Source organism: Lissotriton helveticus, chromosome 7 (genome assembly GCF_964261635.1).
Source record: "Lissotriton helveticus chromosome 7, aLisHel1.1, whole genome shotgun sequence".
Taxonomy (NCBI): domain Eukaryota; kingdom Metazoa; phylum Chordata; class Amphibia; order Caudata; family Salamandridae; genus Lissotriton; species Lissotriton helveticus.
In genome coordinates this window covers 1931967037-1931988017 of record NC_136068.1, presented here as the reverse complement: position 1 = coordinate 1931988017, position 20981 = coordinate 1931967037, and the positions used below count along the sequence as shown (strand labels likewise).

The 20981-nt window shown below is 48.3% G+C and overlaps 1 protein-coding gene across 1 annotated transcript in view; it reads left to right on the top strand.

Annotated features, from left to right (window-relative positions):
* The first annotated feature begins 11198 nt into the window (after positions 1 to 11198).
* LOC144770931 (uncharacterized) overlaps positions 11199 to 20981 on the top strand; it is an 85053-nt gene continuing 75270 nt past the window's right edge. The window contains exons 1-2 of the mRNA XM_078655763.1: positions 11199 to 11344; positions 14292 to 14418. Of these exons, the coding sequence (XP_078511889.1) occupies positions 11321 to 11344; positions 14292 to 14418 (151 nt within the window). The 5' untranslated portion in view covers positions 11199 to 11320. The remainder of the gene's footprint in view (positions 11345 to 14291; positions 14419 to 20981) is intronic.

The window sequence follows — 20981 nt, the reverse complement described above, 5'->3', positions numbered from 1 at the left end:
GAATTGAGCATTCAACAGACATCAGAAACAAGCATTGGCGCACAGAATAAACAAACACTGCAATAGCAAACATAATAAGCACATGCAAATGCAAGAGACAAAATAGCAAACATAATAAGCACATGCAAATGCAAGAGACAAAATAAGAAAATAAGCACGAGCCAAGGCAAAGTGTGAAGCAACAAACCCAAGCAAATGCAAGCCTTAAACGCAACGAACACAAGCAAATGCAAATCCTGAACATAGCAAGCACAAGCAAATGCAAACTTCAACACAAGAAGCGAAAACAACAAGCAAAGACGACCTTGAGCGCAATCAAGCGTTGATACAAGCAACAAGAAGTGTGACGAACCTACAGTCGCAAGTGCAAGAATTGCAACGAAGCAAGTACAAGCAAATGTAAGTCGCGATTACAAAGAACGCAGATAAATACAAGTCACGCATGCAACACTCAAGCCAATACCAAGCGCAAAGGCAACAAGCACCAGCTCATACAAGCCCCAGGTGCAACAAGCCCGAGCAAATGCAAGTCCTGAATGCAACAGGCATAAACAAATCCCGATTTCAGAGTAAGTTCCAGTGCTAAGTGAAAACAAGCGATTAAAATCAAAGAGGAACTAAATGTACATAAGATTTCGACTGCAGAGAATTCTAGAATAACGCGGACAGCTCAAGGGAACAGTTTCGTGACGGTAGCATACTAGGACTCTCCTCCGCCATGTCAGTGAGAAAAGGAAAACACAAACCCAATATCTGCATTGAGGTGCCACCCCCAGTGACACAGACCAGTGACCAGAGTCTGGGTTCTAGATGGACTAAGTGGCTAGAATCATTAGATGCATTTCTTGAAACAACCGGAGAGGGAAGAGATAGCAACCGTTTACTGTTACTACTTCGGCTGGTGGGTCACGAAGGTCGACGTCTAATCAGGACGTTCTCAGCAAAGGACACAGAGACATATAGAAACCTCAAAGAGACGCTACGCACTCACTTCAACACACAGGAGAGTGTGGATCATGAACGCATCGCCTTCAACGCGGCACGGCAGGAACCCGGAGAATCATTACCACACTTCATAATAAGGCTACAAAGTCTAGTGCACCACTGCCCCTTCAACACATTTACAGACGAGGAAGCAGTTCGACTCCGGGTGATTGAAGGCTGCTCAAAACCTGAAACAAAACACAAGATCCTTCAAGGGCAGTTCTCGCTAAAAGAAATCATCAGGAGGGCTGATGTTGGAGAGCGGGTTAAAGCAAGACAATCGGCAAAAGAACTGCACCCGAATGCAAGTCATGAAGATAAAAGAATGGAGACGCCTATCATGTCTCTGGAGAAAGCCCAGGAAACAAACAAAACCAGAAAGAGGGAGGGCGAAGGCAGAATAGAGACGAGACAATGGAAGAAACCAAGTGACGTGAAACACCCTGAGTCAACCATACGAAAGGCGGTGAAGGATGGTTACGACAGTCTCACTGATACGTCTTCATTGAATCATTCAACAGACACCACAAACGATTCGGATGAAGCCTCAAGTGGGACAGACCACACAAAAGAGACAGATGACAGTCTGCTCAATGGATATGTGGAAAGGACCAAATACAAACGAGCGGACAAGTCACGCCAACTCTGGACATCGGCATACGAGCACACTCAAGCAACCCACTGCCCATCAAATGCTATAGGCACTCCTAAAGAAGCACCAAGCAGGAAGACACGTCACACAAGTGTCACTGCCGTTATTACACCTAACAAACGAGAAGAAGAAACAAATCACATGAGGTGTGGTAAGCCACTCAGGCACCGGAAAGGGACAGGTATGTGCACTAAAGACATCCACGACAATGAGAATACCGGGGACAGACAGTCAATGTCATGTGAGAGAGACGGTGACCAAATGCTCCACGACCAAACCAAAGGAATAAATGCGTGGCTAGCAAATAACCCATTCACAGCAACAACACAAAAGACACCTCAAAATTCACACTCACAAATATATTTTACAGATGACTCTGACTCCAGGAGCATGTCTTCACAGACCACCAGCTCAAGAAATTTATCAGTCAAAACACTCTCAAAGAAACGTTCTCAGAGGAAACCAGCAAAAGGTTCCTCCAATTCAGAAAACGTGTCTGTACGGTCATCTCGATCAACCGAGTCAAGGTTTTTACAACACTCATGGCACCAATCACCAAAATGTACAATAACATCGGAGAACATTCTCCCTGTCCAGAGCAACATATTTCACATCAATGAATCAAAACATTTGATCACCCCACAATACAACACGTCATGTCAGTCACGGATATCTCAAGATGTAAAGAACATGCCGGCACCCCTGAAGGGGTTCGCGAGGCTGACTCAACGCGCTGGCAGAAGGAAACCAGAGATACGGGACAGCACCCATCGGGTGAGGAAGAACTACCCTACCACTCAACAAGGAGGGCAAAATGCGTGGATAAGAAAGAAACAAGAGTCCACCACCACCAGTCCCAAATGCGAGTGGGAGTGGGAGAGACAAACAGGGCCAACAAATGAGTCCCGAGACCAAACCGGGTCACCCATGTCAGACAGTTCCCTGCTGACCGGTATGCACGACTCGGAACAAGAGGACAGTGCTGCCCCCGACTCAAAGAGACAGAAGGAAGTAAGATCTCGTACAGATGCTCGGAAGAGAACCAGAACACCGTCCACTCCTGAAGGAGATCGAGCGTCAGTCGAACGAGAACTACCAAGAAAGACAGATTGCCGCTATCGAGCTGAGTCACCAACTGTCATCTCACACAAAGCAGCCACAATTGTGTCAGAATCTGTAAATGGGTGGATAACCCGGAAGACTATTGAAACCCGCAACGAATCTGAGAACCAGAAGACCACACACAATACTTCGCACTTTCAAAGGCACACTCCCGCAGTCAAGGATATTCTTGTCGAGGCGGCCGACAGCAGCTCGAACAAAGCAGTGCCCCCAATAGACTATACATTGCCAGCGCCTAAGAAGCTGACTGAGTCTAAGCCTGGAACGGCAATGTGTCTATGACCCATGCGGACTCCCGCAGACCTGTGTGTGGACAGTCAAGAAACTACAAACATGTTGAAGATGACTATTTTGTTAAGAAAGGGGGAGATGTCATGTCGTGTATAGCAGTCTAGTGTTTGGGGATAGACTCGTGGGAGGAGCAGGAAAGGGAGGAGCAGGAAACGGAAAATGGGAAGTTAGTTATGAGTAGGACAGACACGAATAAAGAAGTGTCGAATACTACTCCTGGCTCCTGTCCTATTTGCGGGGGCATGACAGATGTCTAGCCCATCTATCCTGATAATGTATACATTCAATTGGTCTACACAATTTCCCCAGATGATATTCTTTATTTCTGTTGTATACTGTGAATTATTACATGCACAATACAGCCAATGCGTTTCGAGGAACACTCCTCTTTTTCAAGGCTGTAATAAAAAACAAATATATGTCAATATGGTATAGACATATTCACATAACTGAAAAAATTCAAACAGGTTTCCTGTACTGACATACCACTTCAATTCATCAAATTATTAACATATCAATAATTCCCATATGTGAAAGAGTACATTTCAAAGCTCTCTGCATGGCCTATTGGCCTATAAAATCATGTAGGGCAAGCCCCCCCCATCCTAAAAGATCTCATTGTTCCATATAATACCATTAGAACTCTTTGCTCTACATATCTCCACCTGGCATTAGTACCCATGATCAAAAGGACGCGATCAGGAGGCCGCCTCTTCTCATACAATGCCTCCAAACTATGGAACTCACTCCCAATGGACATCCGTGCTCAGCCTAACCTGCTCTCATTTCGCCGACTCTTGAAGACCTGGCTGTTCCCCTAATTCCGTCCCATCTGTCTCACTGACTCTATCACTAGCGCTGGGACGCTTGCGGGCAGCCGTGCGCTCTAGAAATCTGCAAACATAAATATAAACAAAAACTTACCTGGTAATTCCCAAAACCACCTCCATATTAAATAAAGGATGAATCATGCACGTTTATGTGATATTCTCGATAGGGAAATAACTAAACGATCCTAAAATTCATAGTCAATATAAAATTTTAAATGTATCCTTTTAGATATGTCATTTTGAATCAAGACGGGCCGGAGCGACGCAAAACACATCCTTTGCGGTCGCCATCTTGAACACGCCCCCCCAATGACTTACTTTAAACGATTGGTAAGAGGCCAAGTCTGAATTCCAGAGGAATTGAATAAGGGGGAGCAACACTTTGTGCACCAAATATATGTAGAAATAAGCTCCTCTGCCCAGCTGTATTCAGAGTTATTCTAGCCCAAAGGGCGTAAATGAGCAACTAATAATTATTGAACCTGCACCCGGCTAGGGCCTTCACTTCTCTTCTAGCCTGGAAAAGGGCGTCCGTCTACACAGGGAAAGCACTTTCCTCTCCCATGTACAGCTCTGTTCAAAATTAGCGTGGAGCGAGGAGGAACGGAAATTGGGTGTCGCGTAGCCCAAAAGGAGCCCAAAGGAAACCCAATTGGAGCCCACTTGGGCTAAGCGACGCGTGGCTCAAATAACTTTCGCGGGCCTGATGAGGGAAGGCTCCGCGTTGTTGACGTTGAAAGCGCCGGAAAACACATTTGAGGGTCAACTGGTTTGGTGGAGGTGAGCAGCAAAGCGGGAGAATGCGTAAATCGCACTTGCCTCCATCCAACTGTGAAAATTACAGAATGCGTTCACCGTGTGACAGCAGCACAAAACCAGGTATGCTAAGGAAATAGGCACAACAAATACCACAGTGTGTAAACATTCAAATATTACCACAAATTGAAATACATACATATGCCACACCCTGAAACAATAAAGTGAAAAGGAAAAATGGATCTTAACTTGGCTGCAAGCAGCAAAGAAAGAGGAAGTGCTAATGGATGACGTTACATATATAGGGCATAGTCTCTAAGGTTATTGGACTGCACCAGTGCAACAAGAGAAATGTAGTTATTATAAGTGTTTGTTTTTCATTTGCTGCTGTAAAAATAAACAGCGAAGAAAGAGAAAGCATAATCTGAAGCCTCCGGTCTAGTAATAGAACGGTAAATGGTGTAGGCAAAAATATATAAATAAAAATAAATAAAAATAGGCATGGTATGTGTGGTGGGCGAGGTCAGGGCCTCGCGCACAGTATTGAGCCACAGTAACTGGACACACACAACTAGTAAACTGGTATACCGGAAAGACCCCGAGCGGTCTTCCGCGCTTTTAATATATACCTCGGGGCGTGCCCGTCCCGAGGGTGAAGGCGTGCGTGTGTGTGTGTAGATACAATGTAGGTGAGAGGCCGGGTGGCTCTCTACATCCCTCCTTCAATTTAGTTCACATGTAAACTGTCCCAAACATAGTGGCTACGGGGAGGTGCACACAAAGTCCCGGAGTCTTTGGCTTGGCCCAGGATTGGGCCGCAGATGGTATCGGTGGTTGGACCGGGCAGGAGATTCACCAACCCCGGCCGGGGTTGTCGCTCCACCTCGGGAGGAAGAGGTGCACCCAGTTGTTTCACTTTGGGGCACACCACGGTGACGCCTGTCTTCTCCTGGCTGGTCACGGCGCGGGAGGGGCACTGAGTTTTGGGCCCCCGCTCTTTCATCAACCGGATCACCTGCGCCGACATCGATGGTTTCGTCGGCCTCCTGGGGAGTGCCATCCGGCACCCCGATCCGTTTGAAACAAGATACATTCCGCGTGACAGTCTGATGGCCAAAACGGGCCGTCACCATTGTTCCCTGAATTTTCTCCACGATCCACCGCTCTGGTTCGAACGGGGTTCTAAATTTCCACCCGGGGTGCCGATCTTGTACCACTACAATGTCTCCTTCTTGCAACCCTGGGTGTCGAGCATGTCTCTTTTCGCTTGCTTTCTGGTTTGTGATAATTCTCCGTGCTTGGATGGCATCACCATCTCTCTCTTCCGGGGTCCATGTAGAGGATGCCGGGATGTTGCCTCTCGGTGCACTTTTGAACAGGACATGCGCCGGTGCGCAGTGGGTGGTGCTGTGCGGGGTCTGTCGGTAGGCACTCAGGAATTGGTCTAACGCAGCTTCAGGATCTTTGCCATCGTTGACGGCGATGCGGAGTGCCCTGTTGAGAGTCCGCATGAGCCTCTCCACTTCGCCGTTTGCTTGCGGCCACAACGGTGTGATCCTGCGGTGCTTTATCCCTAGGCCCTCCAGGTATGTTTGGAACTCTCGCCCTTGAAAAGGGGGTCCGTTGTCCGACTTCACCTCCTCCGGGAGTCCCATAGTGGCAAAGATGTGGTCCAACGCTTTCTTGACTGGTCCAAAGGCTGTGGAGGAGAGTAGTTCCACTACGGGGAACTTTGAAAAGGAATCCACGACGACCAGCGTGTGCCGACCATCCGGGAAGCTCCCGAAGTCTATGCTCAGCTGGGTCCAGGGTGTTGTCGCCGCTTCTTCAGTGATGACTGGGGCTGGGGCCGGATCTGACCCCGTGATGGCGCAGGCATGGCAAGAGTGCACCATCTCATCGACCATGCGATCCATGGCCGGGAACCATACTTTGTTGCGAAGCCTGGCCTTCGTTTTGGCTGTACCTTGGTGACCCGTGTGAGCGATCACGAGGGTCTGTTGTTGGAGGCTTGCAGGCACCACGATGAGATGTCCTCTCAGTATAATGCCTTCATCGCCGACGCTCAATTCATGGCGGATTTGCCATAGTTGTTGTCTGGCATGGCTGATCTCCGGACGAAGTCCTTGAGCCCCTTCCAGAAACCGGGTCCAGCTTCCAGTGTCCAGGGCATTCTTGACACGGATCAGAGTCTCATCTTCAGCGGTGGCTCTTCCAATCTCTTGCAAGGTGAGGGTCTCCGGGCATGCAGCCACCGACACCATGTGTACGAATTCCTCCACCAAAGGACTATCAGCCAGTGAGATTGCTCTTCTGGTGACGTCCGGATGCCTGGACAGATAGTCCGCGGGATTATGGGCGCCGGGCCGGAAGATTAGGGAGAAGTTGTAGCCTTGTAGCTGGACGGCCCATCGTTCAATCCGCGGTGGTGCAAGCCTGGAGGACCCGGTGAATAGGGGCAGGAGTGGCTTGTGGTCGGTCACAATGGTGAAGGGTTGACCGCAGAGGTACAAGTGAAAATGTTGGCAGGCCCACTTGATGGCTAGCGCCTCTCGCTCGATTTGAGCATATCGCGTTTCAGTGTCCGTGAGAGCCTTGCTCGCATATGCGACAGGTTTCCAGTCATTCTGGCCATATTCCTGCAGTAGAACAGCGCCGAGGCCTACGGGGCTGGCGTCCACGACCAATTCGGTCTTCCTGCGTGGCTGGAAGTAAGCCATCGTGGCCTTGTCCAGAAGGCTCGCCTTGATCTCCTGAAAGGCCTGGTTTGCTGCGCCTGTCCATTCCCATTCGTGGTCCTGTCTAGTGAGAGCGCGGAGGGGCTCGGCCAGGTCGGCTAAATTGGGTATGAATCGGCCACAGTACGTGGCCATCCCGAGGAAGCTTCTCACCTCGGTGGGGTTTCTGGGCGTGCTGGCATTCTGGATAGCTTCTGCCTTCTTTGGGTCAACTCGGAGCCCTTCGCGCGTGAATCGGTAGCCGAAGAAATCCACCGCTTCTTGGTAGAACGAGCACTTTTCCCTGTGGAGGGTCAGGCCATGTTCCTGTAGCCTTTGGAGGGTGTCCCTCAGATGTGCGTGGTGCTCCTCCAGCGTGTTCGAGTATATCAGAATGTCATCGCTCAAGTTGATGACCCCACACAGCCCGGACAGAACTTCATTATGGCGTCCTGAAACACTTCGGCCGCCGATGACACTCCAAAGCTTAACCTCTTGTATCTCCGGAACCCGACATGGGTGGAGAATGTCGTGATGTATCGGCTGCTCTGATCAAGTTCTAGCTGGTGGTAACCCGCGTTGAGATCAAGTTTGGAGAACCACTTTGCTCCATTGAGGTCGGCGACGATGTCGTCCATGGTGGGCGTGATGTGGCGCTCCCTTTTCACGGCAGCGTTTGGCAGCCTCATGTCGACGCACAGCCTGATGGCCCCAGGCTGCTTGGGCTTCGGGGCAACCACCAGTGGAGACACCCACGGAGTCGGTCCCGACACGTTCTCAATGACATCGAGGTCTTCGAGCTTCTTCAGCTCCTCTTCGACCTGAGCACGGAGGTTAAAAGGCACTCTTCTGTGACGCAAGGCGACGGGACGGATGGAAGTGTCTATGTGTAGTTTGATCTTCTTGTCTTTGAGCTTTCCGAGGCCACTGAAAAGCGCAGGAAAGTCTCCTAGTATGGTATCAGCGTGTGATTGGTGGACTTGGTTGGCGAAGAAGACCAGGCCGAGGTCTTCCGCTGTGTTGCAGCTGAGTAGTGTCCCTTTCTTCCCCTCGGTTACGTGGAACCGGGCTTCCGTCGTGTACTCCCCATTGCGAATGGTGGCGTTGATGACACCGCGTAGCGGCATGGGCTCGGTGCCTCCATATGTGTATATCCGAGCGTTCGTCGGGGCCAGTGCGGGTTTTGGCGACATCTGATCATACTGGTCAGAGTCCATGACATTCACGGAGGCTCCGGTGTCAATCAATGCTCTGATTTCCGATCCTTCCACCGAGATCGTGCACATGGGTGGTGGTCTCTTCCGGGTGGATATCCTGCTGACGTAAGATACTACATATACTTCGTCGTCTTCCTCGTCCTCATAGTACGGTTTCCGTTCTTGGGCCTTCGTGTCGGGCGGCGGGTGCTCTGGTTCCAGCGACAGTTGTCTCACCCTGGATGTCATCGACCGAGATCCATATCCGCCTCGCGCCCTTTGAGCATTGGGCCTGTATCGCCCTCCTTGGCACACCGCGGCAAAGTGATTGAGTCTGCCGCACTTCGAGCACGTCTTTCCCTTCGCGTTGCACACAGCGGACGCTGCATGGTCTCCCCCACAGTAGGCACACTGCGCGTCCCGGGTCTGCCACTGTCGAGCTCTGCCTCCCGTCGGCCTCCTCTGTATCGCGTCGACAGTTTCTTCCTTGATGGGCGCCATCTTGGGCACGGCTTGCGGGGCTATGGGGGACCGGAGCGCCAGCTCCATCTCATCTGCCCTGGAATCCGACAGCTCATGTGAACGGGCGAGGACGAGAATGGCATCTAACGTGATGCCCGGTTGCCTGAGGATGAGCTTCCGTAGAAGCTTTGACTTGCACCCGACGATGATCTGGTCTCTGATTTCCTCACGTGGTTCTGCAAACGGGCAGCTGCTGGCCAGCCGGCGCAGCCTCGCGTAATACATGTCCACTGATTCGACCTCAGTTTGCCACGCCCGCTTAAACTTGAACTTCTCGTAGTCGGTGTTGACCTGGGGGTCAAAGTGGGTATTCAGGGCGGCCACCGCCGCGTCATAGTCGTCGTCCTCCCTGGTGTTCGGGAGAGACTCGAAAAGGTCGTAGATTTCGGGGCCACCATACAGGATCAGAAGTGATCTTTTCACGGAGTCATCCGTTTCTCTGGTGCCTTTAAAATATAGGTTCAAACGGCCCAGCCACGCCTTCCATCGCGGCGCCGCAGTCGCTGGGTCTGCCGTCTCGCTGAACGGCGGAAGCGGGGATACTCCAGTGTGTGCATGGCTGACTGTGTGAGTGGCTGCTCCGCGCCGTGGAGGTGGGCGTGGCGTAGCGGCATGAGCGGCCGTCCACGTGGGCGCACCTCCTGTGGCAGCGCCGTCCATGATGGTGACCCTTCCTTCGGATCACACCCCACCTGCGCGGGCCGCGCCGCGTGGAGCGGAGTTGGGGAGCCGAGCACGTGACCGACTAGCTCCCTGACACGGGACCCCTTCGTGACGTGGAGGTTGAGTTTGCCAGTGCTTGTTTGTCCCAGAGCTGCACGACGCTGTGCTGCGTGGAGGCTGGGCGGACGGTATCCCAAGAGACTCGCCCCCTGGACGTGGCGTGGGTGTTGGCAGGACAGCCACCCTGTACCGAAAGTCCCACAAAGGTGGATCGGTTGCACTTGCCAATGCTTTATTGAACAGTTGATCCCTGTGTTCAGTAGCTGGAATCTGACCCCCGTGTTAGAAGTTATTTATGTGGTCCTGTCCTCATGCTGCAGGCATCGACATTCCCCCACCTGCTCCCGGAGAGCGCAGACGCGCAGGACACCGCAGGCTGAGGCGGAGGGCCAGACACGCGTTGGAGGCACCACGTGGTCGGGCCTCGGGGCTGACGTGCAGCGTCTCCCCTGTTCACCCCTCCCCCACCGGGGCAGCACGCTAGGGCAGCGCACTCGCGCTGGAAGCGGAGCAGGGTAAACCCCAGACGGCAGCTCTCGCAGCGCGGGGGCCGGGCAAAAGCCGCGGGGCGAGGCACTCACCAGGCGGCTCCCGCCAGCTGAACGCGCTCCACCCAGGGAGGCGCGTGGGCGGGGAGCCGACTTCGAGCAGGCACAGCAGGCCGGCGGACGAGCTCCGCGGCCCGGGAAAACAGCAGAGCAGGGGCGGCCGGCAGCAGGCGACAGGTGAGGAGCGGACAGCCCCAGCAGGGCGGCCAGGCACGCGTAGGAGCGGAACCGGCCTCGTCGCCAATGTGGTGGGCGAGGTCAGGGCCTCGCGCACAGTATTGAGCCACAGTAACTGGACACACACAACTAGTAAACTGGTATGCCGGAAAGACCCCGAGCGGTCTTCCGCGCTTTTAATATATACCTCGGAGCGTGCCCGTCCCGAGGGTGAAGGCGTGCGTGTGTGTGTGTAGATACAATGTAGGTGAGAGGCCGGGTGGCTCTCTACAGTATGTAAAGCATATGCAACCAGGAGTATTCAAAGAGGCCCTTGTGCGCATGCTCAGAAACGAAAACACTGTCCTACCAAAGCGTATGCGGACATGACAGATGGTGTACAAAGAAGGCCTGTGCGCATGCTCAGGAACGGAACGCAATTTCAAGGCGAACGTCGAAAGTAGTGCACGCGCACAGTTGGGTCACTTATGCGTTCGGCGCATGCTTATAGCACATCAAGACTCGGAAGCGGAAGTACGGTCCATACGCGCATGTATGGAAAGCGGACACTTCTTTTGAGCGCAAACGCAAAGGGGTCCGTGTCAGACGCGCATGCCCCGGACGGCAGACACTTCTCACGCGCGCATGCGCAGTGTGGGTTCCGCTTCCTGTATTGTATTGCTTTGCTGAGTGGTGTTGTGCTCCCCGCAGCTTCTGACATAACGTCGGCCTGGAGGAGAGCTGTGCGCGCCCCCGGAGCCCTGTGCGCGCCCCCGTGTGACCCCTGCCCCCTGAGCTGCAGCGGCGGGGCCCCTGAGGAGCCATGCCCGGGAGCGGCCCCCAGCCGGTGAGTGGAGCCCCAGGCCTCGGGAAGAGCAGAGCTCTCAGAGCCCCTCAGCAGCCCCAGCAGCTGCCTGGACCCAGGATGCAGCCGGACACGGCTGTTCCATCATTTTACTTTATTATCATTGTAATTGCATCTATATAGCGCTTACCACCCCAGATGAGGCGTCGAAGTGCTATTCAGCAAGCTGCAGGCTACTCTGGAACCCACAAGGATAGAGTTAATTTGAGCCGGGGCTTGCAGGTCTGTTCGTTAGATTGCATAGGACACTGCAGGGATAGAAGAGGCCAGAGTGCAGGCTTCTGCTCGTGAGCTCTCCTGGGCGCAGACCAGCCTCCAAATTACAAGTATGTGCTTGATTGAATTTACCTTAATGTTTCAAAATAGAGAATGAACGTTTGATAGATAAATGTGTTGATTTTTTTAGAACCCATGAGCTAATATTTGGAGAAAAATGGCTTCAATTCAAAAATATATTTAAAGCTGATATTTGAGCGATAAATCATGTGGCATTGGAGAGACTTTTTACAAATGGTATTAACTTGCCGCTGTGGCTCCATTATGCATGTAGAGGATTTCCATATTGACAAAGATCTCTTACATTAGTACTGGTAGCCGTGCCTGATGCACTGAGGTGATTGTGAATCGTAATCTGGCATATGGAGGCCGATAACAATCTTTATTTTATTTATTCATTTAAAGTTTTATACAGCGCTAGCTTGACCCGTAGGTATCAGAGCGCTTTACATGCACACAGTAAAAAACAGAAGGACATTACATTGCATTACATAGTAGGCCGGCAGTAAGGAAGCAAACCAAAGACAAAAATACAGCATGGGAAATAAATCTGCAGTGCAGCGGACTGGGAGAGAACAATAGAAAGAAAAAGGTGAAAATGACATAGTCCGGTCACCCACTATCCTTGAATGTCCAAAGAGAGAGAAGACATCTCCTATAGAAGTCCAGGTTAGTTGACGTTTGCAGTCCCTATTACTACACCAGTAGTATTAGTAGCTTTTGATGTGTTTTATTGAACATAAGTGACTCTTATTACAGAAAAGGTGAAGACCCCCTGGTCTAGAAAGTGTTATTTGGGCAATCATAGCAGTGAGATGAGCTTTTGGATAAATAAAAGGGATGGAGGAGGAGAGAGAGTGCAAACACGGGTATGGACAAGCCCAGGATCTTCTGTTCGCATACATTTTATGAGTTTGTGTCCAAAAGTACAACGTTGATCCGCTCTGCAGATACCTTGGATGATTCATGGTTGGTGTCCATAGTTCAGGTAATGCATCTGGAACGTTGCAGGAATGGATTGCACAGCTTGTATGTGCTGGGTTGCCTGACTCCAAAGATAGTCTTGCTGTGAAATTGTCAACAAGCTTCTGATGTCTTCCTCTGGACCAATGACAAGGCCATCACTCACGTGTGGAAGCACCTTCAGCGTATCACCAATGGGATTGCATGTGCGCTGTGTAAGGTTTGCCTGTGTGCTGTGTGTGGGCACTGCAAGGCTACTGATGAGCCACTGCCTAGCCGCTTGTGCAACCTTTGGGGTAAATGGGTAAAGGTCTGGACATGCTGAATATTGGACCAGGATGTAGACAGGGAAGTCTGAGTGTCACTGGTCGGTTGTTACTTGGAGTTTCAAGGGTGCTTCCCAGCGTTTGATGGAATGCTGGTGTTCAAAATTCATTGTCATAATACACTCTACAGATGGCAGTGGTGGTGCATTTTTACAGGAACTGATTCAATAGTGTTGTCATTTGGGCCACGCTTGAACATGGCGAGGATGACCTAGACTTGGAGTAATGAAGATGTCCGGTAAGTATCCGGGCGTTAACTGCATGTGTAAGGAATGGGACGGGAAGACCAGGACTCAGACTAATGAAGATTACCTATGAGTAACCGGGCATTAACTGCACATGTAAGGAATGGGACGGGAAGACCTGGACTAGGACAAATGGAGATGACCGGTGAGTAACTGGGCATTAACTGCACGTGTGAGGAATGGAAAGGGAAAACCTGGACTTGGAGTAATGAAGATGACCGGTAAGTAATCGGGTCATTAATACAACTACTAAAGCTTTAAACAGGCATTGCACTTATAAAGAAGTGGTAAGAGGAGAGTTAAGTGAGGTGGAAGATCAACATGCTGAATTATTAATGGTATAGATGCAGTTTACTTGGCAGTGCACACAATGCAGAAGGGAAATTCAGAGACCTGCAAATGTGCCAAGCACTGCTGCATCAGCATCATGGCAGTGGGTCAGACCCCCAAAGCACATAACATTTATGAAGCACAAACTATTCATCAGCACTAGAAAGGGGTCTACTCTGTGAGGCTAACTAAGGGCAACAAGATTCGGATATTTTACAGGTGGTTTAATAAGAGGTGCGGTGCAAAACGGAGGTAAGAAGGAATTATGCCACATTGTTGGGACTATTTGCAGATAAAGGTTGTACCATTGTTTTGAACACCTTAGAAAATGGAATCTCAAGATGGAAGGAGTCACCTCTTTTGTCTGCAACTGAGGCAAGGAAAAGCATAGGAGCGAGGTGAGGTAAATGCCTGAGCTCAAGCAGTTTTGGATGAGGGGTTATATTTCTAACCACATTCACAGAAGCTGGTGTAGGATCAGACATGAAGGGAATTATATCATTGCTTGTTCTGACTTCGGAATTCATTTGAGTAGTAGAGTGTGACACAGCTATGAGGGAAAACCAGCATGAGATAGTAAGACTGGGGAGGAGAATGTTTTCTCTTATCAAGATTTCTCTCTGATTCACCAGTTTTATCATTCAATTAAACAGCATTTGTAACCCCTGGTGATATCTGGGCTCTGAGTCTATGTCAAAGAGCCAGGTCTTGAGTCTCTTAGTTTTAGTGATTACATTTTCATTTGTATTTAATTTCGCTGAATACACAATTTTACATTTTCTGTTCCAGACCGACATAACATTCCAGGATGCTTCCAGTTATTTCTCTGAAGAGGAGTGGACGCTTTTGCAAGATTGGCAGAAGGAACTTTACAGGAATGTGATGAAGGAAATTCATCAAGCTTTGATCTCACTAGGTAAAGTTACACTTTAATGTTTGTTTTCAGTTGTTTACAGCGTGCAAAGCCTAGTTTCATAATTCTTCGGTCTCAGAATGGGGTTTGTTTTTATTAATTTTGCATGTCCTTATAATCTATACTATCACGCGCACTGCCTTCATTCTGATATCCTGTTTGAAATCTTTATTTCGACCAATAAGATCATAAAAGATATACATACATTGCAATCACAAAAATTTATACAATGGCTCAAAAGTGTAGTTAAAATTGATCTTTGCGGTCTAAATCGAATTGTCTAAAATTAGTTACCATCTAAAATTAAAAAAAAGAAACATAATTAATAATCCGCATCCAATTTAAGAAAGCGTGAACGTGCCAGCCACATTGCCATTAAATACTTCGCCATTGCAAACACTATCTGCGGGGAAAGATCAGTTTTCAGGATTCTATATGCAGATAAAAAGTTTCTAAAACCCATGTTTTTAAGAAGGGGAATAAACCAGTATTTCCTGATTTTTTGATAAGGCTCACAGAAAAATACCACATGTAATTCATTTTCTTGGGGGTGTGCACATGCCGGGCAACACTCAGTGGTCGGGGGGGAAGACCATGAACTTGTAAATGACCTTAAAGGTAAGGTGCCATACCTCCACTGCAAAAAGAGTTTCCTGGCGAGGGCTGGAGACATACCATCCAAAACACATTCAAACAAGTAATGGTCTTTGTTTTGGATAAATGAATTTGTCAAAGAGCCCACCCGCGTCTCATTCACGGCGGCAATCAGCTTTAGATTGTAATAAGCCTTTGATAGTTCTTTCCGTGAGATCTTGATGCTTGCTTTTGCCGGATCAGTCCAAAGTTCAGGTAAGCCAAGGCTCTCAAGCGACCTTTTTATATAGGTTAACCATGGAATAGAGCTAGCGTTTGGTGTATTTAAGAACTCCTGCAGCTCAGTCCTGTATTTAATTAAATCTATGCTGCTCCAGAGTCGTCGCCAGAACATTAATGGCTTGAGTCCCAGTTCATCTGCAATCGGCCTGATGTCTAGATCGAGTCTCAAAGGAAGCAGTGGAGTACTTGTGGGTAGAGCTACCGACTGCCTGATAAATTTGTTTTCTGTGGACATTAGTTTTTGTGCAGTAGTATGGCCCCACAGTTCTGCCCAGTATGTGACTGCCCCCCGAGCCTGTGCTTTGTAAGTTTGGATGATTGGGCCAAGTGGGCGGTATGTAAAGTTCTTAACCATCCTTGAGATGCCACCCGCTAACTGCACAAGTTTCATATTGGCTTTGGTCTTTTGTGTTTCCCAGGTCATTTTCTCGTTTAGGGTTACCCCCAGGTACTCAAACGTTGAGACCCTCTCTAAGCGGACTGAACCAAGCATGGGGTTGGGACGTGTTGAGGGAGTGGGGTTTAAGATCATATATTTTGTTTTTAGTGCGTTGATCTCGAGTCCCCTTTCCGTACAAAATTCAAGGAAACCATCCAATACCCTTTGGATTCCCATGGGGGATTTCGATAGCAGCAGGGTATCGTCCGCAAACATAATAGCGGGGACCCTGCTGCCATCTAGTTTAGGAGCATCAGTATCTGCAATCCTGGACAGGTGGGCGATTACCCCGTTCACAAAGAGGCAGAACAGGGTCGGTGCGAGCACGCAGCCCTGTCTTACCCCTCTGTTAACGGGGAATCTGTCTGTAAGGTCCCCGTTCCTGCCACACCTGACACGTGCAAAGTTATTGTGATGTAGTTTAATCAAGATGGATAGGATTTCTACTGGGACACCCACATCTGCCAAAACACTCCATAGTTTTGGTCTTGGGACCAAATCGAAGGCGGCTCGCAAGTCCACAAACACAGTGTACAAGCTGCCGCCCTCGATTAAGGCAGTCCTCCAGTAAATAAGATTTAGACGGAATATTTGGTCTGTTGTGGATATCCCCCTTCTAAAACCTGCCTGATATGGGCTCAGAATAGCACATTCCTCCAACCAGCTCTGGAGGCGGTCTAGTATAAGCCTCCCAAAAAGCTTCTGGGACACGTCTATGAGGCTGATGGGCCTGTAGTTGGCTGGGAGCAGAGGCGAGCCCTTCTTAAATATAGGAACAACCTCTGCTCCCAGCCAAGTACTAGGCACATCCATGCCCCCCAGAACTGCATTAAATAGTAGCAGTACGTAGGGGGCCCATACATCCGGTTCCTGTTTAAACAGATCACCTGGAAGACCATCCAAGCCTGGCGCTTTGCCCAGTGGTAGGCCCGCAATCGCATCTCTGACCTCCGATATGTTTAAGTGCCTGTGAATTGAAAGTGCTTTGAACTACTACATTTTGGTGGCAGCTTGGCACAGGCCTCTGTGAAAATAAGCACAAAAAAACGTTACCACCAATAAACCATTATCATAATATATTTAAATATAGTTGGAACTATTGCTCTTTTTATTTTGGTGGGAGTCTCCTACAAAAACCCCATTCCCTCATACCTGTGTAGGTGATGTCTGGTTTATCTTCCCTACCTCCAAAAGTTGTGGTAATGTTTTTTATTGTAGGTTTTCGAGACAGGGTTTTTTATTTACGGAATAGAGATTTTCACATGATGCTGTAGGACTCTGGGTTAGATAATGACTTGTTAGATATATTTATATTAATGCCCTCCCTTCTGTAATGCAGTGAATTGTGCACGATTAGGTATAGTTTAAAGTTAAATGTTTTAGTTGATATGCTTTAGTTTTCTGTAGTGTGACAGTAATTGTAATTTTGCACACTAACATTTATGTCTCTTTATCATTAACATGTAACGTTTCTTGATTGCAAGAATGTTCTGTTTGATTGTTTTTTTATTGTATTTGTTTATGTATTAAACGTAGTGACAACCCATTATAGGGTCTCTGTGGGTTCCTGCTGTTCCCACTGGGTCTGTTGTGCAGATTTGTCGAGCGCACTATCACCTGGGAGGGTATCCTGTCGCTCTGCAGGTGTGTCTAGACGTAGGGTCTCCAACATTTTCTGCCGCGCAAGCTACTTCTGATCAGTTAAAATCATTGTGAGCTACTGAAGGCCAGGCAACGTGCACATTGTTACCAGACACCCTCCCGCCCCAGCTCCATAGACTTTAAGACTAATGTCTTTGGAGCTAGATCTTATGGTTTGAACAAAATACTTTGACTAGGGGCACTATGACATGGTCTGTAGGGATGTATGAACGTGTGTGCGTACGAGTGGGATAAATGTGTATGGGTGACCAGCAGCCTATGTCGTATGTAATTTTGGCACTCGAATACCTTTCATCATATGTTGCACTGTTGTTATTTTTTTGTAGAGTTTTATATATCTCGATCTAGACCTGAGACATCGGGTATCAGAGCGTTTTACATGAGCACCAGTTTTGTTACAGATTGAACACTCACTTTGTTAGGCACGGGGAGATACAGTGATTTGCCCAGAATCACAGGATGTTGAGCGTCGTTGACGAGACTCGAACCCGGTTCCCCAGCTTCGAGGTCGACCGCTCTAGCCATAAGGCTACATCCTCTCCCTCATCCTCTCACCACTGTTACATGTATAATACAAACATATACCCATTCTAAAGTACAGAAAACGGTCTGCAAAAATGTTCATGATATGGGACAACTTTCTGCCCTTCAACTTAAATAATGGCTGTATTTTTCAGCTATAAAGTATGACAGTGTTTAACAGCCACTGGGAGTAAGATGCCCGCGGTGTGAAAAGGGAACACTTTGAAATGAGAGAAAATTAAACTGAAGAGTTAACTTTATGTTTACATGGATTCCTTAAAAGTCATCATTTGAATTTAATCCAATTTCCCAGTGTCACATTTACAAACAACATGCCTCCTGCTCCTAGTTGCCTGAAGACAAAGTGCCATATTCATAACAGAAAAATACAGCAATTTTTTTAAATGAGTGACATTTTAAGTAAAGAAACCTGCTTTATAAAACATTAAGACATAATTGGCTTAGTTGAAAGTGGAGAAAAACATTGACTTAATGTTTCATAGAAATATTTTTCTGCACTTGAAATTTCTCCTATTTTAAAAAAGGATTCACTGCTGTTTGAATGTGACACTTTAAAATGGAAGAAAATTCAAATGAAGAATTCACTTAATCATTAGGATAATTTTTCATTTTAATTTTCTACCATTTAACGTAATGTTTTTTCTCACACTTCAATATTAAGAGCTTCAGCTTCTTGCAGAAGTTAAGAAGCGAGGAGGAGGATCTTATGTGTAGCGGCAGTCATTCCATACTTACGGAGCAACGTAGGGGAAGGCTGCCAGAACGAATTTTTTGTATGCGTGGGATTTGTGCAAGTAGGAATCCGGATCCACTTCTTATCGAGAACTACTTTATTTTCCAATCTGCACTCCATGAGTGTGCATGCTTGTTATTGCCTCTCTGTTGTGTGCTGCTTCCCCTCTCGACTACCCGCTCTCCTTATTGCCACTTCAGATTGCTCCCTTGGTCCCTCAACCCAAGCTCGTTTATTACTTCATTTAATAGATTTTTTGTGGGAGGGTCTAGCAGTTGCATACAGCTATGGGCCACTTGCACTTTTTAACTCCTCACCCCTGCTCCATTTATTTTTATTTTTAAATCTTTTTGAGGGCCCGGGGATTGCACACTGCTTCATGCAGCGCTCTGCAGTGTACACCGATCCAAGGGAGGCATGTGTGGCAGGGGGTGTGAACCAGAGTGCACCATGGGATCTCCTTTTATAGCATTTCAAAAAAAGGAAAGCCAAATCAGTACTTAGCAGCTTTTTGCATTATTATTGTCGCTGCAAGTTTTACATAAAGGTGTTTCTTGCAGTTTTCCAAGCTCTGTTGCCAGCAGTTGGGTAATTATCTTGCCCTTGGTGTATTGTTGTGCATATAAACAGATGTTAATAATGACATAACAATAGTCGCTGCTGTTTGAAATAAGTCGGCATCATGCACCTCGCTGCAGTCTGGCGTGGGACAGGACAGACATCTCATTTTTATTTTCTACGTTAAAGCTTTTTAAAGGTCTTGTGCATTGTTGCCCAGCATTCTTATGCAAGACACTTTCAGCGCACATTTTACAGCCGTCAGTGAGGAGTTTGGAGACTTCATCCTGAAAGCATACACAAACATTTTCATTATCACAGCCGGTGATCATGCATGCAATGCCGGGCCACTGGAATTATGCGATTGTTCCGTTGTGGCTTATTGGTGCATAATTATTGATTTCCCACATCTGTGACGTAATCCATCATCTGCTGCATAATCTGCAAATTTTATCCCAAAACATTCTAGTTCAAAAGTTATGAAAAACTTTGCGACAAGTGTTGCAGTGCAGTTCAAGGCCCTTTGCAAAGCTGGACTGGTCACTTTTCTGTTGTTTATTATTCAATTTAGGTGTTCAGCATATGTGGTGCAACCAGTGCCTTGATAGTGTTAACAAGAGTAACCAGCATTGGCATAGCCAATAGGTCTCGCCTTTGGGACCTTGTAAGTACAAAAAAAAATCTGAAGTGTAAGACTTCACGTTTACATTTACTGCATCCTAAATACGAAGTAAATGTAAACGTGAAGTCTCCTCTTTCTATGCCAGGCCTCTATGCTCAGTAGAGTGCTGGGCTCCGCAGTGCCATGATAACGGATATGTGGGAGATGAGCTGCTTGCGCAAGAATAGGTAGGGATGTTTCTGACCTGCAGGTTCTCTGCTGCATGCAGGGGGGGCAGTTTCCATTGGTGTAGCGGGTGCAGTGGCACCGGGGCCCAGAGGGCCCCACTGAACCCTGGTTATTGCTGTATTTCACAGATAAAACAGAAGCTAGGGGCCAGTGTTCGTCCCTGCACTGGATCCCAGGCACACGGGCTATGCTACTGGGTGCGTGCCATTTTTGTGCACATAAATGAGCGGGTAGGCATCTGCCAAGCCGGTTTGTGAATGAAAGATGGGAGCATCAAGAGGGTAATGAGCTGTGGAGGGCACAGAGGCGAGAAGAAGAGATATTGGATGGGATAGGAAAGCGGACAAGCGAAAGGGAGCGAGAGAAGGGTGGGCATGAACAGAGAAGAAGGACGAGGGAGATAAACAGGTGGGTGGAGTGAACACGGGGTGATGTTGAAAACGGGGGGAAGCAAGAGATGTAAACATGGGATGCACGGGATGACGAGAAGAGAGACAGGATGGAGTGAATGAGAAGAGGACACTGGATAGACAACAGATATAGATAGGGATGGAAGAGACTGTATGGGGCCCGTACGAAACTAGAGAGACAGACACGGGAGGGAAGAAGATGGAGAGAATAGAAGAAGGAAGAGGGGCTGAAAAGGCAACACCACATCTGCTGCAGGAACTGCAGAAGGGAGAGGGGAAAACAAGCCGAAATGTCGGAATTGAATGAATGAATGAATATTGAACTTACAGAGCGCTAATTTAGCCCAAGGGCGTCCAGGCGCAATTTGCAGGACTGAAAGTGCAGACAAGATGACAAGCTCAAACTGAAATATGTGAGAAAAGCCAGGTCTTTAAGGCTTTACAGAAGAGAGAGTGGGACACCTGACTAGAGAGCTCTTCCGGATGGGAGTTCCA